The sequence below is a fragment of the Tachysurus vachellii genome, chromosome 9 (assembly GCF_030014155.1).
Source record: "Tachysurus vachellii isolate PV-2020 chromosome 9, HZAU_Pvac_v1, whole genome shotgun sequence".
NCBI lineage: Eukaryota > Metazoa > Chordata > Actinopteri > Siluriformes > Bagridae > Tachysurus > Tachysurus vachellii.
Window position 1 is genome coordinate 11671159 of NC_083468.1, and position 16863 is coordinate 11688021.

The 16863-nt window shown below is 37.0% G+C and overlaps 1 protein-coding gene across 2 annotated transcripts in view; it reads right to left on the bottom strand.

Annotated features, from left to right (window-relative positions):
• dhx34 (DEAH (Asp-Glu-Ala-His) box polypeptide 34) overlaps positions 1-16546 on the bottom strand; it is a 28620-nt gene extending 12074 nt beyond the window's left edge. Inside the window, exons 1-7 of one of the 2 annotated variants that reach the window (XM_060877695.1) lie at positions 15212-16542; positions 6033-6344; positions 5027-5281; positions 1718-1820; positions 1380-1597; positions 604-778; positions 51-244 (exon numbers count right to left, since the gene is read on the bottom strand). In XM_060877695.1, coding sequence (XP_060733678.1) covers positions 51-244; positions 604-778; positions 1380-1597; positions 1718-1820; positions 5027-5281; positions 6033-6344; positions 15212-15889 — 1935 coding nt within the window. In that variant the 5' untranslated portion in view covers positions 15890-16542. Of the gene's footprint in view, positions 1-50; positions 245-603; positions 779-1379; positions 1598-1717; positions 1821-5026; positions 5282-6032; positions 6345-15211 lie in introns of both variants that reach the window. The other variant, XM_060877697.1, reaches the window with a different exon arrangement.
• Between the last annotated feature and the right edge of the window lie 317 nt (positions 16547-16863).

Sequence of the window (16863 nt, forward strand, 5' to 3'; positions counted from 1 at the left end):
CCACAAAGTACCACAGAAATGACAAACAAAAATGCATATAGCTGGCTCACCTGTACCCATGCATTGAAGGTGCTGAGCAAGGTGAAAGGGTCTCCCAAGTCACTTTGCAAGGTTTGGCGTGCAGTGGCGCAATCTGGGTTGTGCTGAGCACTGCGTAGAAATGGTGACTGAACACTCAATGCTGCAGCTACAGTCAACATTGGCTCCACCAAGTTAAATAGTGAACCTAGAACAAGCATTTTACCTAAAAATATACATGAAAGCACACTTAATTTTGATTTTTGTCCATTTGATCATAACATTCAATAAAATGCCTTTACCTAAAGTATTCACAGTTATTTTAAATTACTTATTTGTTTCTATTTTTGGAATTTTGGAACTATGTTTATTACAAAAAAAAAAAAATCATGGGAAAGGTAGTCAAAAATAACTGCAGGAACAGGATCAAACTGGTAAAGCATTCTGTGGGAAAGGGTTGAATTGCATTGTAAAATTGGAAGCAAATGAAAATGAGATTAATAGTTCACACCAAAATGTATGCTATAATAGAAAACAAATCTCAGAACCAAGATCAAAATCAAATAATATTTGTGTCTCTCATACCAATAACCACATCCACAGGTAGCTTGGCCAGCAGACTGCCAATGGGGGTAAGCTCTCCTTGAGCATCTAGTGCACCTTGTTCCTTTAGATACCTCACAGATGTCTGAATGCTAAATCCTGCAGGAGGGTCTATGAAGTTAAAAGAACAAGGATCTCCCAGACCCATACTCTTCATCTGCACAAAAAAAGCATTTTTAAGGGTACCGATTACCCTTTAGTTTACTACACATAATAAGTAACCCAAGGACCATGAAGGTGTGATAATATATTACCCACTGTGCTATCCTGTGGTAAAACTATACATAATAAAAAGTAACTTCCATAAAAATGTTTTATAGAGAATTAAACTTTAAATATCACATAACTCTCTGGTAACAAATATTTCAAACGCATATTTCAGTTTAACTGAAGTCGTAAGAGATAGTAAACATGAGAACATTCTATAAGACACAGTGACAGTTATTTAAGACAGTTGTTTGTCTTAAATAATGCCTTAAAAGAACATCCTACAAATAATTTCAGATGTTATGCTCAGAAATAAACTTATGCTGTGTTTGTGGTGGCCTGTAAGTGGTCATATGTGCTTTGATTTGTTTAGTCTTACAGCAGCCATATTTGACTAATGTTTATTTGTTTAAGTTTTGATAATAGGGTTAACTACTCAGTCACTGTTGCAGTATTCTGCAGTATTATGGTTTTTGTAATGATCAATCTATACTACATTTAATGTTAAATGGTTTGAATTGAAAGAAGAGGCATGAGAGAAACTTGAGTACCTGTAGCACTAACAAGTCTAGTGCCACTCGATGGATCTCAGGAATAGGGTATTGGGCAAAGGCCTCATAGTCCGACTCAGCATAGAGCCGGTAGCAAACTCCTGGCCCTGTTCGTCCTGCACGACCTTTCCTCTGCTCGGAACTGGCACGGCTAATCCAGTACTCCTGAAGTCTCTGCATTTTGGCCTTTGGGTCAAAGGTCATTTCTTTTACTTTACCTAGAGATCACATGGTCAAGAAAGTCAAACTCAGACCAAAAATATATTTAATGAATGTTGGATGAAAACCAACAACAGTAAAACTAAAGTGTGTCCTTTTCTTTAGTGGAGATACTGTACCGGAGTCAACTACAAAGCGCACCCCATCAATGGTAACTGAGGTTTCAGCTATGTTGGTGGCAATGATACATTTCCTCAACCCAGGGGGAGCAATATCAAAGACCTTGGAAACAAAGGTTCATTAATTAATTTATCTTTATTATCACTTTTTTATAGTCACAATTACAATAAATCCACAGCTTATTCCAAAAACATTGCACGGAATGAGAATACAGCTTTAAATAGTATGGCAGTCCATTACAGGTAAACATGCCTGCATACACATGCACAATTACTTTCTTACTTACTTGCACTCAATTATAAACAGAAAGCCTTTTCAATTAGCCAATACAAGCTTGAATATATACTGCATCAACAATCCAAATTCTTTACCATTGGCTGTTATGAGTAATACATGGATCTATTGGCACAGAATCCCATGATATGTAAAATATCACATTATAGTATTACATAACTTGTTAAAAGGAAATAAAAACTGTAAAGCTTTCACTGGTTAATACACTGCTATTCTGCTAAAAATACTTTCTGAATGTGATTAAACCTTGTGAGGTCTAATCTGGGATGTTAATCATACCTTTGTACAGCATTTTTCAGTATACAGTATCTCACAGTACACCCAGCACATTTTTGTGAATATTTTATTTTATCTTTTCATGTGCATCTGTGGGGCATCCTCAAACGGAAGGTGGAGGAGCGCACGGTCTCTAACATCCACCAGCTCTGTGATGTCATCATGGAGGAGTGGAAAAGGACTCCAGTGGCAACTTATGACACTTTACGTTCTATTCCAGCGTGCTAGAAAAAAATGAAGGCCACACAAAATATTGAAACTTGGTGCCCAATATGGAAATTTTCACTTAGGGGTGTACTCACTTTTGTGGCCAGCAGTTTAGGCTGTGTATTGAGTTATTTTGAGGGGACAGCACATTTACACTGTTATACAAGCTGCACACTTACTACCTTACATTGTAGCAAAGTGTAATTTCTTCAGTGTTGTCACTAGGGCTGGGCGATAAAACGATAACGATATGTATCGGGATAGACACGTGATCGATAGCGATAAAAAATGTACTCGATAAGAAGTTTGATATTTTTTATTCTTAGTCGGAAGAAAACAGAGGTTGCGAAGCAAGTTTGGTTGCATTAACAAAGGCACTCACTCTCTGGTAACCTATCAACTTGGGGAGTGACACTAACAGACAATCATGTAACAGTATCAAGTTTGGTTGCGCCATATCGTTGTCTCGTTTTGCATTCCTCTTCAGTAACCGCTTACGTAAAAGCGGAAGGAGACGCAAGGAGTTAGTGGTCTTTTTGATTTGAGGGCGTGTGTAGGCTGCAAACGGAAGGGCGCGATAACAATGGCAATGAGCAAAGAGAAGAAACAAACAGGAGAAAACAACAGAAAATGTCCAAGTTTTGGGACACTATCAGAGCGTCTGTTTTCAGCAGCAGGAAACATTTCTGCAAAGTGCAGGGCAAGCCTCAGTTCTGAGCATGTTGATACCTTTTTTGGTTGCAATCACATGCTCCTTTAAAGACTTTTAAAGCACACATGTTGAAATAGAGAGAGAGACTTTTATATTCTTATTAATAGGCTGGCCTGGGAACGCCTCGGTATTCCCCCGGAAGAGCTGGAGGAAGTGTCTGGGGAGAGGGAAGTCTGGGCGTCCCTGCTTAGACTGCTGCCCCCGGTAAAAAATGGATGGATGGATGGATGGATGGAGATATATATATATGTGCTTAGAGCACTCGGTGTGAAACTATGCATGATCTCTAGTTCCAAGTTCCTGTCCATGTTTTTTGCCTAGTGAACTTCCTAGCACTAAATTCTCAGGTTTCTCTATGTTTATATTTAACACTTTGCACTATTTTATTATACTTTATTAAGCATTTCTTACATTTTCTTTCATTTTGCACCTTAAATGTTAAGAGATAATTGTTAAGTGTTCATTGTGACTTTAGACTTATGTTTACATTATAATTATTTGAGTTTTCCTGGTTGTTGACATTTCTGTCTTAATAACTGAAGGGATTATGATAAGAGGAAGGTTTAGCTTAAATAAAAATGTTTAAATGTAATATATATTTCTCCTGGTCCTTATTTTAAATGGGCCATAAAAAAGTTCAATAATTATCGATATCGACATCGACCGATATGAAACACTGATATCGTGATACAGTTTTCGGCCATATCACCCAGCCCTAGTTGTCACATGAACAGATATAATAAAATGTATGAGGGGTGTACTTACTTCTGTGAGATACGGTATATGCTGGAGATGCTACTGAGCTGTTATTTACTTAGTAGCAGTGTTGTTTATCAGATCAAATCTCAGGTATCATGGTGCTTGCTTTCAAGTAACCCATATTTTGCTCAATAATTGCTGCAAAGTGCAGATATAGTGACAGTGGCATAATGGATATTCTAAAGAGAAGTTGCAAATTACTTAATAAAGAAAAAGAAGTCTAAAAATAGTACTGGATATTTTAGGGAGAAAAAGACCACATTCACATAACTTGTATTATTGAAATCATTCAGTTTTATTATTAGTTATTACTGTGCCCAATTTCTAAATTACCGTATTTTCCGCACTATAAGGCGCACCTAAAAGCCTTAAATTTTTTCAAAAACGCCTTGTGTGCACTGAGTTCCAAAAATCTGTAAAAATGTTGTTGTGTGACTTTGGTAAGCGCTCCGCTTGATTGACTGCCGGACCATTTCCCGCTGACACAGGGTACACTATGTACGCTGGCAGCGATAAACCAATCAGAAAACATTACGTAATACGTACAGTATGTACGCTTACCTCCACTGCGCCAAGTTAAGAAAACACAGTAGATGAGGACTTTTGTGGGAGAAGATTGATTAAAAAATAATGTGTGTGTATTGTTAAATAGTAGAATAAAGTTGAACTAAACTCACTGTTTTGCTTCCGTTACCTTTTTTTCTAGACCGTATGTTTTAGCATGTGCCTTATAATACGGTGCGCGCTTTATAGTGCGGAAAATACGGTAAACATTATCATAGGTATGAACACAGAATATTTTGTATACTACAGCCGTGGCTGAAAGTTTTGGGAATGATGCATATTTGCATATAATCCAGAATTTTCTGAAGTCCATCTTTGCCATGAAAATATCTTTGCCATCTTAATTTTTGACCACAGCTGTACAACCAAATTTTTCAGGCATCTGCTGGGGGATTGGAACCATTTCTTTACAGATAAGGGGTCTTACGTTATTGTGATACCTAATATTGTGACTTTAATAACTGTACCTTCTTCAACCGTCTTCCCTGTGATTTACCTTATCCTGCTGTGCCAGTGACAAGGTGCTGTGCAGAGGCAGTACAATCCAGCGACTGGTGTGTGCAGCATAGGTTTGGCATGCCTCCACAATAGTGGAGATTTCAGCTATGCCACTAAGGAAAATCAGAAGATCACCTCGTTCCTCAGGGGGATATCGTTGGTCAATGCCCTGCAGCACACGTAGGTATGGTCTTGGGTCCAACTTCTCCAGGTGAGACACCTGTTCTTTTTGAGTGATGGGTTGGTATATCACCTAAACAAAGACACAGGAATATACTTCGTATAGGCACCAAATAGTAAATCTGCATTGGGAAGGAAAGCTAGGTTTCTATTTGCCTGAACACATCCTATTTTCAAGACCATACATTTAATACTATTTAATAGCATTTGCTATATTAACGAAACAATGCAGAACGTTCACATGGCCACAGGACACAAACTGTTATACAGCACAAGCTCTGACATTTCATATTACTTGCCAAGAAAAACTTGGACAGTACACTTGATTACGATAAGATGTGATCCTGGGTTTGTTTGCATATTGCACAAATCATGTCATCTCCAAATACCAGTTTTGAATTTAGTTGCATTTTGCTTTGTACTAAGCAAACTAAGCTGGGATATACATGTAGCTAAAATGGCTCAGATCAGATAATTGGTCAAATGCTATCTGTATCTGTCACAATATTATCTGAATGTCCTTAGCTGGATCACATTTTGATCTTCAGTAGGATTATTGTCAATGCCATTGTTTCACTTCCTTTTCAAAAGTGCTTTTCCTGTTGAAGTAACAACACAGTTGTATCCTACAATTTACTGTTTGAGATGAATTTTTCCAATTTTTCTAATCCACCATACAACTCCCTGTGTATGAGCTGTTAATATAAAAGCAACAATATATTACAACATGCACATTAATATTCACCTGTCATTCATCATCAGCTGTAAAGTTAAGCTGTTTTACAAAAAATAACACAGACATTGCAGATTTTATTTTTGCTTACCTGAATGGGGAATAGTCTACCTGGCACCTGGAGCACAGGTGCGTTGTTGAAGTAGCTAGAAAAGAGCTTGATGTTGATGGTGGCAGACATAAGAATTAAGCGCAGATCTGGTCGCTGGTGAAGCAAGGAGTGCAGCACACCCAACAGAAAATCACAGTGCAGGTGTCTTTCATGAACCTCATCCACAATCACTACATTGTACTGGGATAACACAGGATCATGCTGTATCTGCCTGAGCAGCAGACCTTCAGTCAGGAACAGGAGTTTAGTGTTTGAGGTGCGCCTGCTTTCAAAGCGAATCTGGTAGCCAACCTAAGGAAAAACAGGCAAAATAGGCATAAAGAAATACCTAGCTTGCTGGATTTTTTTTTAAGTCTCTGGTACTTCAATGGATTACTGATCTGACTAGAAGTTTTCTTCTATCGTTTATCTTACATCACCTTCAACACACATGAGGAACACAGTGCAGCGCACCCGTTTTTAAAAATTTCATTTACCTTAACTCACCTCTTCTCTGTCCCACAATGTTTCACTGCTGCTCATGGTACATGTGTTTTTGACATTAATGATGTCACCGTTTTGAGCACACACAGGTTATTTTACAAGTGTGGACCTGAGTATGAGTTTTGTTGACATCACAGAAATTCACGTGGCACAGTTCCAATGGAGTTCCAGGGACAGTGTTTTAGGCTCAGGTAGTCTCTACTAGTCCGCAGTATATATAGATAGATACACACACACACACACATACATATACACATATATATATATATATATATATATATATATATATATATATATATATATATATACACGTATATATATATATATATATATATATATATATATATATATATATATATATATATATATATATATATATATATATATATATATATATATATACAACATATACACACGTATATATATATATATATACGTATATATATATATATATATATATATATATATATATATATATATATATATATATATATATATATATATATATATATGTATGTGCTCAAAGGTTTGCATACCCTGGAAGAAACTGTTATTAATATTGCCATTTATTTGGAAAATATGACTGATAATGAATGTAAAATAATTTTTCTTATTGAAGGACAGTGGTCATGTAAAGTCATTAATTATCACATAGTTGTCTGACTTCTTTTTTAAACCTAATGATAACTGAAATCACCTGAACAAGCTTGATCAAAAATTTACAGAGTGACAATTGCTAAATGTGACACGCTCATGTCAGTTCCTTCTCTAAAACATTAGAAGAATCCAGCCATTTTTGTCCACACAGGCTGCTCAGGTACTTGTTCAGTCTCTTGTCATCTCAATACTGGACTATTGCAACTCACCGCTGGCAGGTCTAACTATGAACACAATTCATCCTCTCCAGACGATCCAAAATGCAGCTGCACAACTTATTTTAAACCTGACTAAGTTTGAGCATATCACCCCGCTGCTGCGCACCCACCACTGGCGTCCGGTAGTTGCATGCATCAGATTCAAAATCCTGTTGCTTGCCTACAAAGCCAAAAATGGGCCAGGGTAATACCTACCTACCTCTCAGGGTAAGAGGTAGGTATACAACAAAACTCTTTTCTGTTCTGGCACCAAGATGGTGTAATGAACTTTCAACAGGGGTACGGACAGCTGAGCCACTGGCTCAAACAACGGTTGAAGATCTACTTCTTCATGAAATACTGGAACTAGCACTTTCTCCCCTGTTGGATGTATGTATGTATATTAAAAAAAGTTAGTGTTTTAGGCTCATGGTATCTTAAATCTGTAACCTAGTGAACCAGAGTTAATGTAATCAATGATAGAGACTTAAAAGCACTTTTGTATGTCGCTCTGGATAAAGGAGTCTGCCAAATGCTGTAAATGTAAATACAATTACATTTAAATATGTCTAATAGTAATCTTGAATTTTTGTATTATATTAATCTTTGTATAATGAACTTTTTGTATTATGTTTCTTATGTTCTGTAAACCTGCTTTGACACAATAGCCATTGTTAAAAAAGCTACACAAGTAAATTTGAACTGAGTTGAACTCTACAGCACGAAAGCTATGCATGGGATGCTCTTGGACATTCCAACATGAACAACGATCCAAAGCACAAGGCAAGGTTGGCGCTCCATTGACCCTACATCAGAGAAAGAGAAAGTTGAAGGTTCTGGCGAGAAGACAACCAAAACATTTACAGGAACTGCATTTTGCCAAAAAGAATGGACAGCCATACCACTTGAGAGCATTAAGGACCTCATGCAGAATTGTTACAAAAGACTGCATGCCATCATTGATGCTAAAGGGGGCAATATACAATATTAGAAAATAAAGGTATGCAAAATTTTGAACAGGGATTATTTAATTATTATCTTTTTTATGTTTTGTTTGATTGTGCCATTCTGTTATGCCTTACATATTAACAGGAGAGCTATGATAAATAAAATAAATTTGTTTTGCCTTCTCTCTCATGTTTTAATAAAAGGGTACACACATCCAAGTAGGGCTGGGCGATAATGTATATATACAAGCCATATGTATTGCGATAGACACGTGATCGATATCAATAAAAAATGTGTTCGATAAAACGTTCGATATTTTTCATTCTTTTTTTTTTTTTTGTGGAATTACCGCTCTTAAGTTCTTAATCGGACATTTTATTCTTCATCAGAAGAAAACAGAGGTTGCGAAGCAAGTTTGGTTGAATTAACAAAGGCACTCTCTGGTAACCTAGCAACGTAGGGAGTGACACGCTAACAGCCAATCATGTAAGAGTATCAGTTTGATTGCGCCATATCATTGTCTCATGCTGGTCTGCTGGATTCCTCTTCAGTAACCGGCGACTAAGCAGAAAATGAGTGCAGTAAAAAAGTGAATAGTTCAACTTCAAGTATGATTGGAGTAAGAATAACAGAGTTACGTTTTCATATTTCTGCAGGTTTTATATGTCAATGTTACTGTACTGTATCAGGTTTGTTTTTTATATTACAGATGTATCTCAGTCTACCTCAGTTTTATTTATGTTTACAAAACACAGGACATATTTTAAAACACTTTATTCACCAGAAGGTGAACAGCTAGTGAATGTCCTAGCACTAAACTTGCACTAAATTCTCAGGTTTGTCTATGTTATTAAGCATTTCTTACATTTTCTTTCATTTTGCACCTTAAATGTTAAGAGATAATTGTTAATTGTGTTCATTGTGACTTTAGACTTATGTTTACATTTTAATTATTTGAGTTTTCCAAGGTTGTTGACATTTCTGTCTTAATAACTGAGGGGATTATAAATCAGAGGCAGGTTAAGTTTAAAATAAAAATGTTTAAATGTAATATATTTTTCTCCTGGTCCTTATTTTAAATGGGTCATAAAAAATATCACTAATTATCGATATCGACCGATATGAAACACTGATATCGTGATACAGTTATCAGCCATATCGCCCAGCCCTACACCCAAGGTATGCAAACTTGAAAATGTTCTGTAACAATGTCCTAATCATTTGCACCTGATGTGATACACCTGTAGGCAATTTTATCCATTTTAAGTACAAATAAATTTGGGGTTCCTTACTTTTCCTCACAAGAAATTTTTTTTTAATTACATTTTACAGATCATGTAAAAAAGATCTTTCTTTGGTTTTATTTTTTAGTTATATTACTTGGCTACTCCAATATTGTTAAAATGAAGGTTAAATGCCCATATGTATAACTATTTTTTTAAAAAAAGGCTTTCACTGGGTGTCCTAATTATTTCACACGACTATATTTGAAAACAAGAAGATCACCAATCATTTACTTACCCAAGTAAACAAATAATGGGTAAACATTTCAAAGATTTCAGCCATTTTACCATCACCACAATAAGTAACCTGCTTAGACCCACTTGCCTATATACAGCCTCATATTATTTAAACCAGCTGAGATTGAAAGTGTTTAACTCCTAAAATAGCTGAAACTGTGCATTTTAATTGAATCCTTAAGAAAAAGGCAAAAATAAATAAATAAATAAAATGATGACCAGAAAGTTATATTCAAGCAAGTGGTGCATCGATCCATGTATCCACTTTGCAAGTTGACAATGTATCATTCCTAATGATGAATAAATTTGCAAGTTTCAATAATATTATTTCTAACCACAGCATGTTTAACATGCTACATGGGGAAAAAGAAGCTTTTTCAGCCATGTTCAAAAGCAAATTCCAGCTGGATGGCAAAAACAGAGCTAGTAGTACCTCAAGCATAAGTGGAGTCAAATAATACCTATTGAGAAGGCCAAAATAGTTTAAAAGAAAAGTTCTGTGTGAGGAAAAGTATTTTCAGAAGGGTACAATTTTGGCTTCACTGGCAGAGGGATACAGTGAGAGTAAGATTGTTTCTGTCCTTAAAAATTCAAAGACAGCGGTTCATAAGATCAAGGACAAGCTGCAAAGGGTGAAAAAAACTTTTGACTAACCGGGATGATCAATAAGTCATTTGAATGTCCCTCAACAACCACAGGATGACATCAAATGACCTACAAAAAGAATGGCAAAAGGCAGCTGGGGTGAAGTGCATGGCAAGGATGTTTCGAAACCGGTTCATGTGCCCCTTTTCCACTGAGGCAGTTTGAGTGCTGCCAGAGCCAGAGCGTAATTTAGAACCAGTTCTTTCTTTTTCGACAGCCAAAGCACCGGCTCTGAACCAGGAAAAGTGGTTCTTAAGTAGCACCAAAAGGTTGCTGGTCTAAACTTAAGAACCGCTTGTGTCAGGGGCTGGGGGCAGGGCTATTGTTAGCGCATTTGATAATGTACCTTAAGTATACTAATGTTTAATACAGTTTTACTTTACTGCAATATGATCAATTATCAGCACACATGATAGTAGGTAGCTACATGCTAAGGCTACATTTTTTCTGTGTTAATAATAAAATAACGTTATGTACTTTATCAATTACAACCCCCGTTTATACAAATTACATGGAGCTGCATGTACACGTTGGATTCGCCGCGTTTGGACGCCAATGTAGGTTCACAAAGCAATGAGCATTAACAGTTATTCAACCATATATTGCTTTTTTTAAATCTTGATACTAGTTTAAAACATAGAATAACATAGAATACCAATAGTATTGTGCTGTTTAAAAATAAATGTGATCTTATTTTCTTTACATTACTTAAAACATTGCAACACTATTGTTTTAATATGAGCAGTAATTTTCTACAAATAAATGATCTAAATAGCAATTTAGAATTACAAAAATGTTTTTTTTTTTCAAACACATACATAAAAGTATAAACAGACACTGTTGGTGATAAAATTTTTTATCAAGGGCCTGTACCAACTTAGACAGAACAAGAAAGAAAAAGGATGACCTGATGAAGGCTAGTACACATTCTTCAGTGGCAAATATAAGATGTGCAATAAATAAACAAGGACTTCATGGCCAGATTCTGACTCTTGACCACAAGGAACATCAAAAGTCGATTAGAATATGCCAGGAGGAATATGGATAAGACTACTGAGTTTTGGGAGACAGTTCTATGGACTGTTTGGACATATAGGCCAGCGGTATGTTTAGTGTACAAAAGGCCGCACTAATGACCAGCAGAATACCATCTCCATGGTCAAGCAAGGAGGTGGGTCATTGATTATGTTGGACTGTTTTTCTGCTTGATCGTGTACCTGGCATCCCAGAAATTCAAGGCATTTTTAAAGTGGAACGTGATGCCATCGGTTGAAAAAATTAAACCTTGGTGATCATTGGACTTACCAGCAAGACAATAATCCCAAGTACACCTCCAAGTCAACCAAAGCTTGGTTGAAAAAAAAAAATCCTGGAACGTCCTGGAGTGGCCATCTCAGTCACCAGATTTAAATCGATTAAGAATCTTTGGTTTGATTTAAAAAAAAAAAAAGGTTGCTGCAGCATGGAAGCCATCAAACATCACTAAGCTAGAGGCTTTTGCACTTGAAGAATGGGCAAAGATTCCGACAGAGATGTGTAAGAAGCTTGTCAGCACTTACCAGAAATATTTGCTAGAAGTTATAAAAGCCAAAGGGTGCTCATACTGAAGCTGGGGGCTGAAAAATACTGCATGTGTGTTAAGAGTTACATTTTCAAAGTTGTATAAAAATCCTATAATTCAGGAACTGACAGAAGGAAAAGACTAAATTGAAATATTTACAGGTTCATTTTTAAGAATCACTTCAAAATCAGATGAAAGAACAAACTAAATGGGCAACGCTCTATGTTGACATTTAGTAACATCCACAACATGGAGAACAGTTGTTGAAAGGCCAAAAGCATGCCTTTTTTTTCTGTTGAACAATCGGTAAGTAAATGAGCACAGTTTGCATGTAAACAGCAGAGACTAGAGAGAAATTGGTACACTGAAATATGTATGTGTTGAATGTCTGTCTTTCAGAAACAAATTACATCAATTATCAGATACAATATTACAAGGAGTTCCAAATCAACTGAAGGCAGATGTCAGGAAAGATGACATTCTGAGTTGTAATGGAAACAGTGAATTCAGGCTACTTACTATGATAGACAATTGGTACATGTAAAACACAGGTGCAGACTGGTATTCACAGCTGCTGTAAAAGGAGGCCACCAATAAACAATAATGCGCTCAACACTAAACACGATGCACAGGCAGAAGCAATCTTAGTTATAGACAAAGAAGACATTACAAAAACAAGAATGCAATGAACTCAACTTCAGTATCAGAAAGAAACTTGCCAGAAAAACTTGGAAAAGTAGACAAGAAACAACCTGCAATATAGCTTTGAGAACCACAGCAGTAAGTCACATCATAATTGAAGCTTAGTAATCATGCAGCCCAATGTGCTATTCCCATTCCAACATGGTCTGTGCCTTTACAGAAAAGAAACTCTATCAAGTACAAATGATCAGTATGCAGGAGAAATTTACAATCCGAAATGCAAGCTCTCCATTTTACAGCAGGAAAGGGTTCCTTTTCATTTGTTAAAGATTTACGTTCTGCAGTGCCTGAATGGTGATGGGTCTTTTGAAGCTAAAGTGTTAATTACTGTATTCATGTATTTGAATAACTACAGTGCAGCACTAATTCAGATGCATCAGTTGAAATAACAGCAAGCACGTTGGGACTCAAATAAGGCAAAGTCTAAATTTTGAATAAGAAATGTTTTACCATATCAAAGCTTTTCCAAGCCTTATCTGACAAGATGAACGCAGTACCTTGTCTGATGCAAGCACTAAATGGCTGTACTATTGTGGCAAAATTTTGAATGAATGAGTTAAACCATGATACCAGTTGAAGAAGTGAACAAAGATGGTCTCTTTTTAGGAACTTATGTATGAGAATTGCACTGAACTATTTCTTACCTGGGAAAGCAGCTTGCACAGACACTGTATGACCAGAAAGCACAAAATCTATATGTACTGAATAACACTGTGCAATTATCTTCACACTGTGAAGATGAAAAAGAGCGAAAAGAAGGAAAAATCTGAATGTCCCATCTTTTGAGAATTATTTGAGTTGTTGTTGCCTGGCTATTTTCCATTAATTGGCCATGAAATATTTCATCATAACTATGGTTTATTGTTAAAATATTGTGTCCCCAGATGCTTAAACTACATTATTAAAAGCATGGCATTCAGAAACAACATGCTGTTGAAGGATGAAGTGTGCTGTCAATAGCCTCATTAACATCCTCAAATGTCTCATGGTATTGCAAGTTATAGAATAACCTCTGGTGACCTTATGTACACAGGCAATGAACAAAACCAAGCTAATTTCTGTAGGAAAAAAAATACTTTTCCATAGTAGTACGATCCTTGAAGCCAATTTGTAGTGTATTTGCAAAGGTTTTAGTACTGGTAACCATGAAGAGTTGCTTGTTTGTCGCTGTAGGTTCTTGAGATTTTAATAGCATTAGGCAGTCATGGCCTAATGGTTAGAGAGTTTGACTCCTAACCCTAAGGTTGTGGGTTCGAGTCTCGGGCCACGAGACTGAGGTGCCCTTGAGCAAGGCACCGAACCCCCCCAACTGCTCCAAGGGCGCCGCAGCATAAATGGCTGCCCACTGCTCTGGGTGCGTGTTCACGGTGTGTGTGTGTTCACTGCTGTGTGTGCGCACTTTGGATGGGTTAAATGCAGAGAATGAATTCTGAGTATGGGTCACCATACTTAGCCGTATGTCACGTCACTTTCACTTTCAATAATGAAAGCAAGTTACATTACAGGCAATAGGCAGCAGCAACTTACTTAAGAGTTCTTTGTCTTTTACAGGAAGGTACAAGCATATAGATCCACAGTGCAATCACCAAGACAATTACCTTCAGTAATTTTACTGCTGTCTGAATGCAAAATGTCTACCACACAGGAGAGTAGGTGGTGCCAGAGAGGGACTAGCAGGTGTTTCAGCATCCCCAAGAAAGAACAAAGCTCCCCCATAGTACCCCCAAACATTTTCTTAAAGCAATATGTCCTAATTAATAACTTAGTTAATTTAAAATGAAATAAAGCCAAAACCAGATGAGGGACCAAATCGACCTTTCCATAAATACCCATGTCAGGCACATCACTGATAAATTTTCCATCAACCGCTGCACTGTCCTGATTTGAGACTTTGAAAATGTAAGTGGTGTTATTTGGTAAATACCTGGTGCTATAGGTGTTATGTATATGAAAAATCGTTGGAAGATTGTTTATTTTGTTATTTGGGTTCTTCTCAAACTTCATAAAATTATTTTTAAAAAAATGCAAGTTGCACTGTCTTGGTGGTTTGAGAGTCAACATAGTTACTAGTAACTATTATTAAGTAGTGTCTGGTAAACATGTCCCCAGTGCTATAGGTGTTTGTTGTATTGGCATTGACTGATATTCTGAAGTGTTCAATGAATATCTATGCAGAATCATTTCATTTTGTAATCTGAGTGCTTCTTTAATTTTATGAAATATAAACATAACATAAACACATAAACATATAATGACATAAACCCAAGAAATATTTTGAAAATATTATTTGTAATTGCTCAGCTCCCCTTGTAAATAAACTGGCATGCCCTCAGCACCTGTGTTTAAAATTCTCTGGCGCCTCCCCTGCCTGATACATTTAACATTCTTCTAAAATGTTACTATTGAGTTCTGATATCACAATATATAAAAAAAACTGTTTCTCACCTTGGAACCATACTGGTTGAGACTTTCAAAGCTCACGCGCTTAGCAAGGGAAACGCACGCAATGCGGCGAGGCTGAGTACAGGCTATATATTTAAAACCAGACCCCAGCAGGTACTGGGGTACCTGGGTGGACTTCCCACAGCCGGTGTCTCCTGCCACCACTACCACCGGATGGGTTTGAGCCAGTTCCACAATCCGGTCACGGTAATGGAAGATGGGCAGGCTCTTCTGGTCACGTTGGAGCTTGAGGAGTTTACAGAAGCTCTGCTTCTGAGTAAAATCTAGAAAATGAAGTAGGCCAATGCGACATTCTATGACCGACTGCCTGGGTGGATCGGTCGGGTAATCACTGTGTCCGAGTCGATCCTCCAAGTCTTTGGTGTTTACAAATATGTTGATCCTGTATCGGGCATCGTATTCATTTGGGAGCCCAAGATCCAATGCGTCACTTGCACGTTTCATCCGTAACTCTGCCATACTTTTGCTAGGTTTTGAGGCCACCATCTCCCTTCTTCCTTTAAACCGTTGAAAGCGCTCAAAGAAAGTCCAGAACTCCTTGTGTTCACTACTTTTTGCTTGAATGTAGTCATGCTGGCGAAAAAAGATCTCATCCATGCTGGCACGACACTGTGAACTACTCCAGTCCCAGTCCCTGATTCTACTTCCACTCTCAGACATCGCTATCTGCTAGAACGCTAACGTAAAATTCAACAATTTGTGTCAACAATGAATAATTGTCAAGCCGATTTATTTCTCGTAATACCAATAACTACGATGTATTCATACTGACATTGGTTTCATTTTTAACATGACAGATTTGGCATTAATCTACATTGGTTTCGGTTTTTTTTTTTTTTTGTTTACAAGTTGTAAATCACTTTACTGCTAATCACTATTTATTATTTGATTCATACTGCGTCAAATACATTAGATTTGATATCTGATGATTCGTATCCGAACACAGCCAAACAATTGTTTTAGAAATTTCAAAGAATTTCGGTGGTGGTTTCAAGGCTAGTGAGCTCTAAAATCTGCCTGTGAATCACCTCCCCCAGGAGCAACTAAACCACGAGTGCACGACGCCTTGCAATGAAGTGAGCTTAGGCAAGCCCGTATAGATAAAGCAATACTCTACAGTACATAGTTGTATCAGCGGTCTTCCTGATACAGCAGGTTTTGTTTAGACTTTTGATGCAATCACACTTCACATGGCACATCACATCTCGCGTTAACGTTCAGAAGCAGCCGTTTCTACCCTACGTCAAAATAAAAGCCGCCGATGCAGAAAATAATCCCGAACGGAGGTAAACGTTAGCCTACTACTATTGTGTTGTTTGCTTGAAAACGGCAGGAAGAGGCGGGCCAGTAAGTGACTGGAGTAGCGATGCAAGGAAGTTACGTAGTATCAGGAAGCGAGCCGGAAATTGGTGGATGAATTTTTTATTTTTTTTTTTAAATTAACAAAAAGCACCAACATACAAAACTCTCGTTGGGGACCAGGATATACATGTGTATATACAATACAAATGTTGTCACTATACAAGAATAAAAAAAAAACACAAAAAAACGGGAGATGCTTAAATACACAAGTCAAAAAAGGCCAAAGAAAGTAAAAAACAAATATTTAGAATAGTACATGAGAGACTCATCAA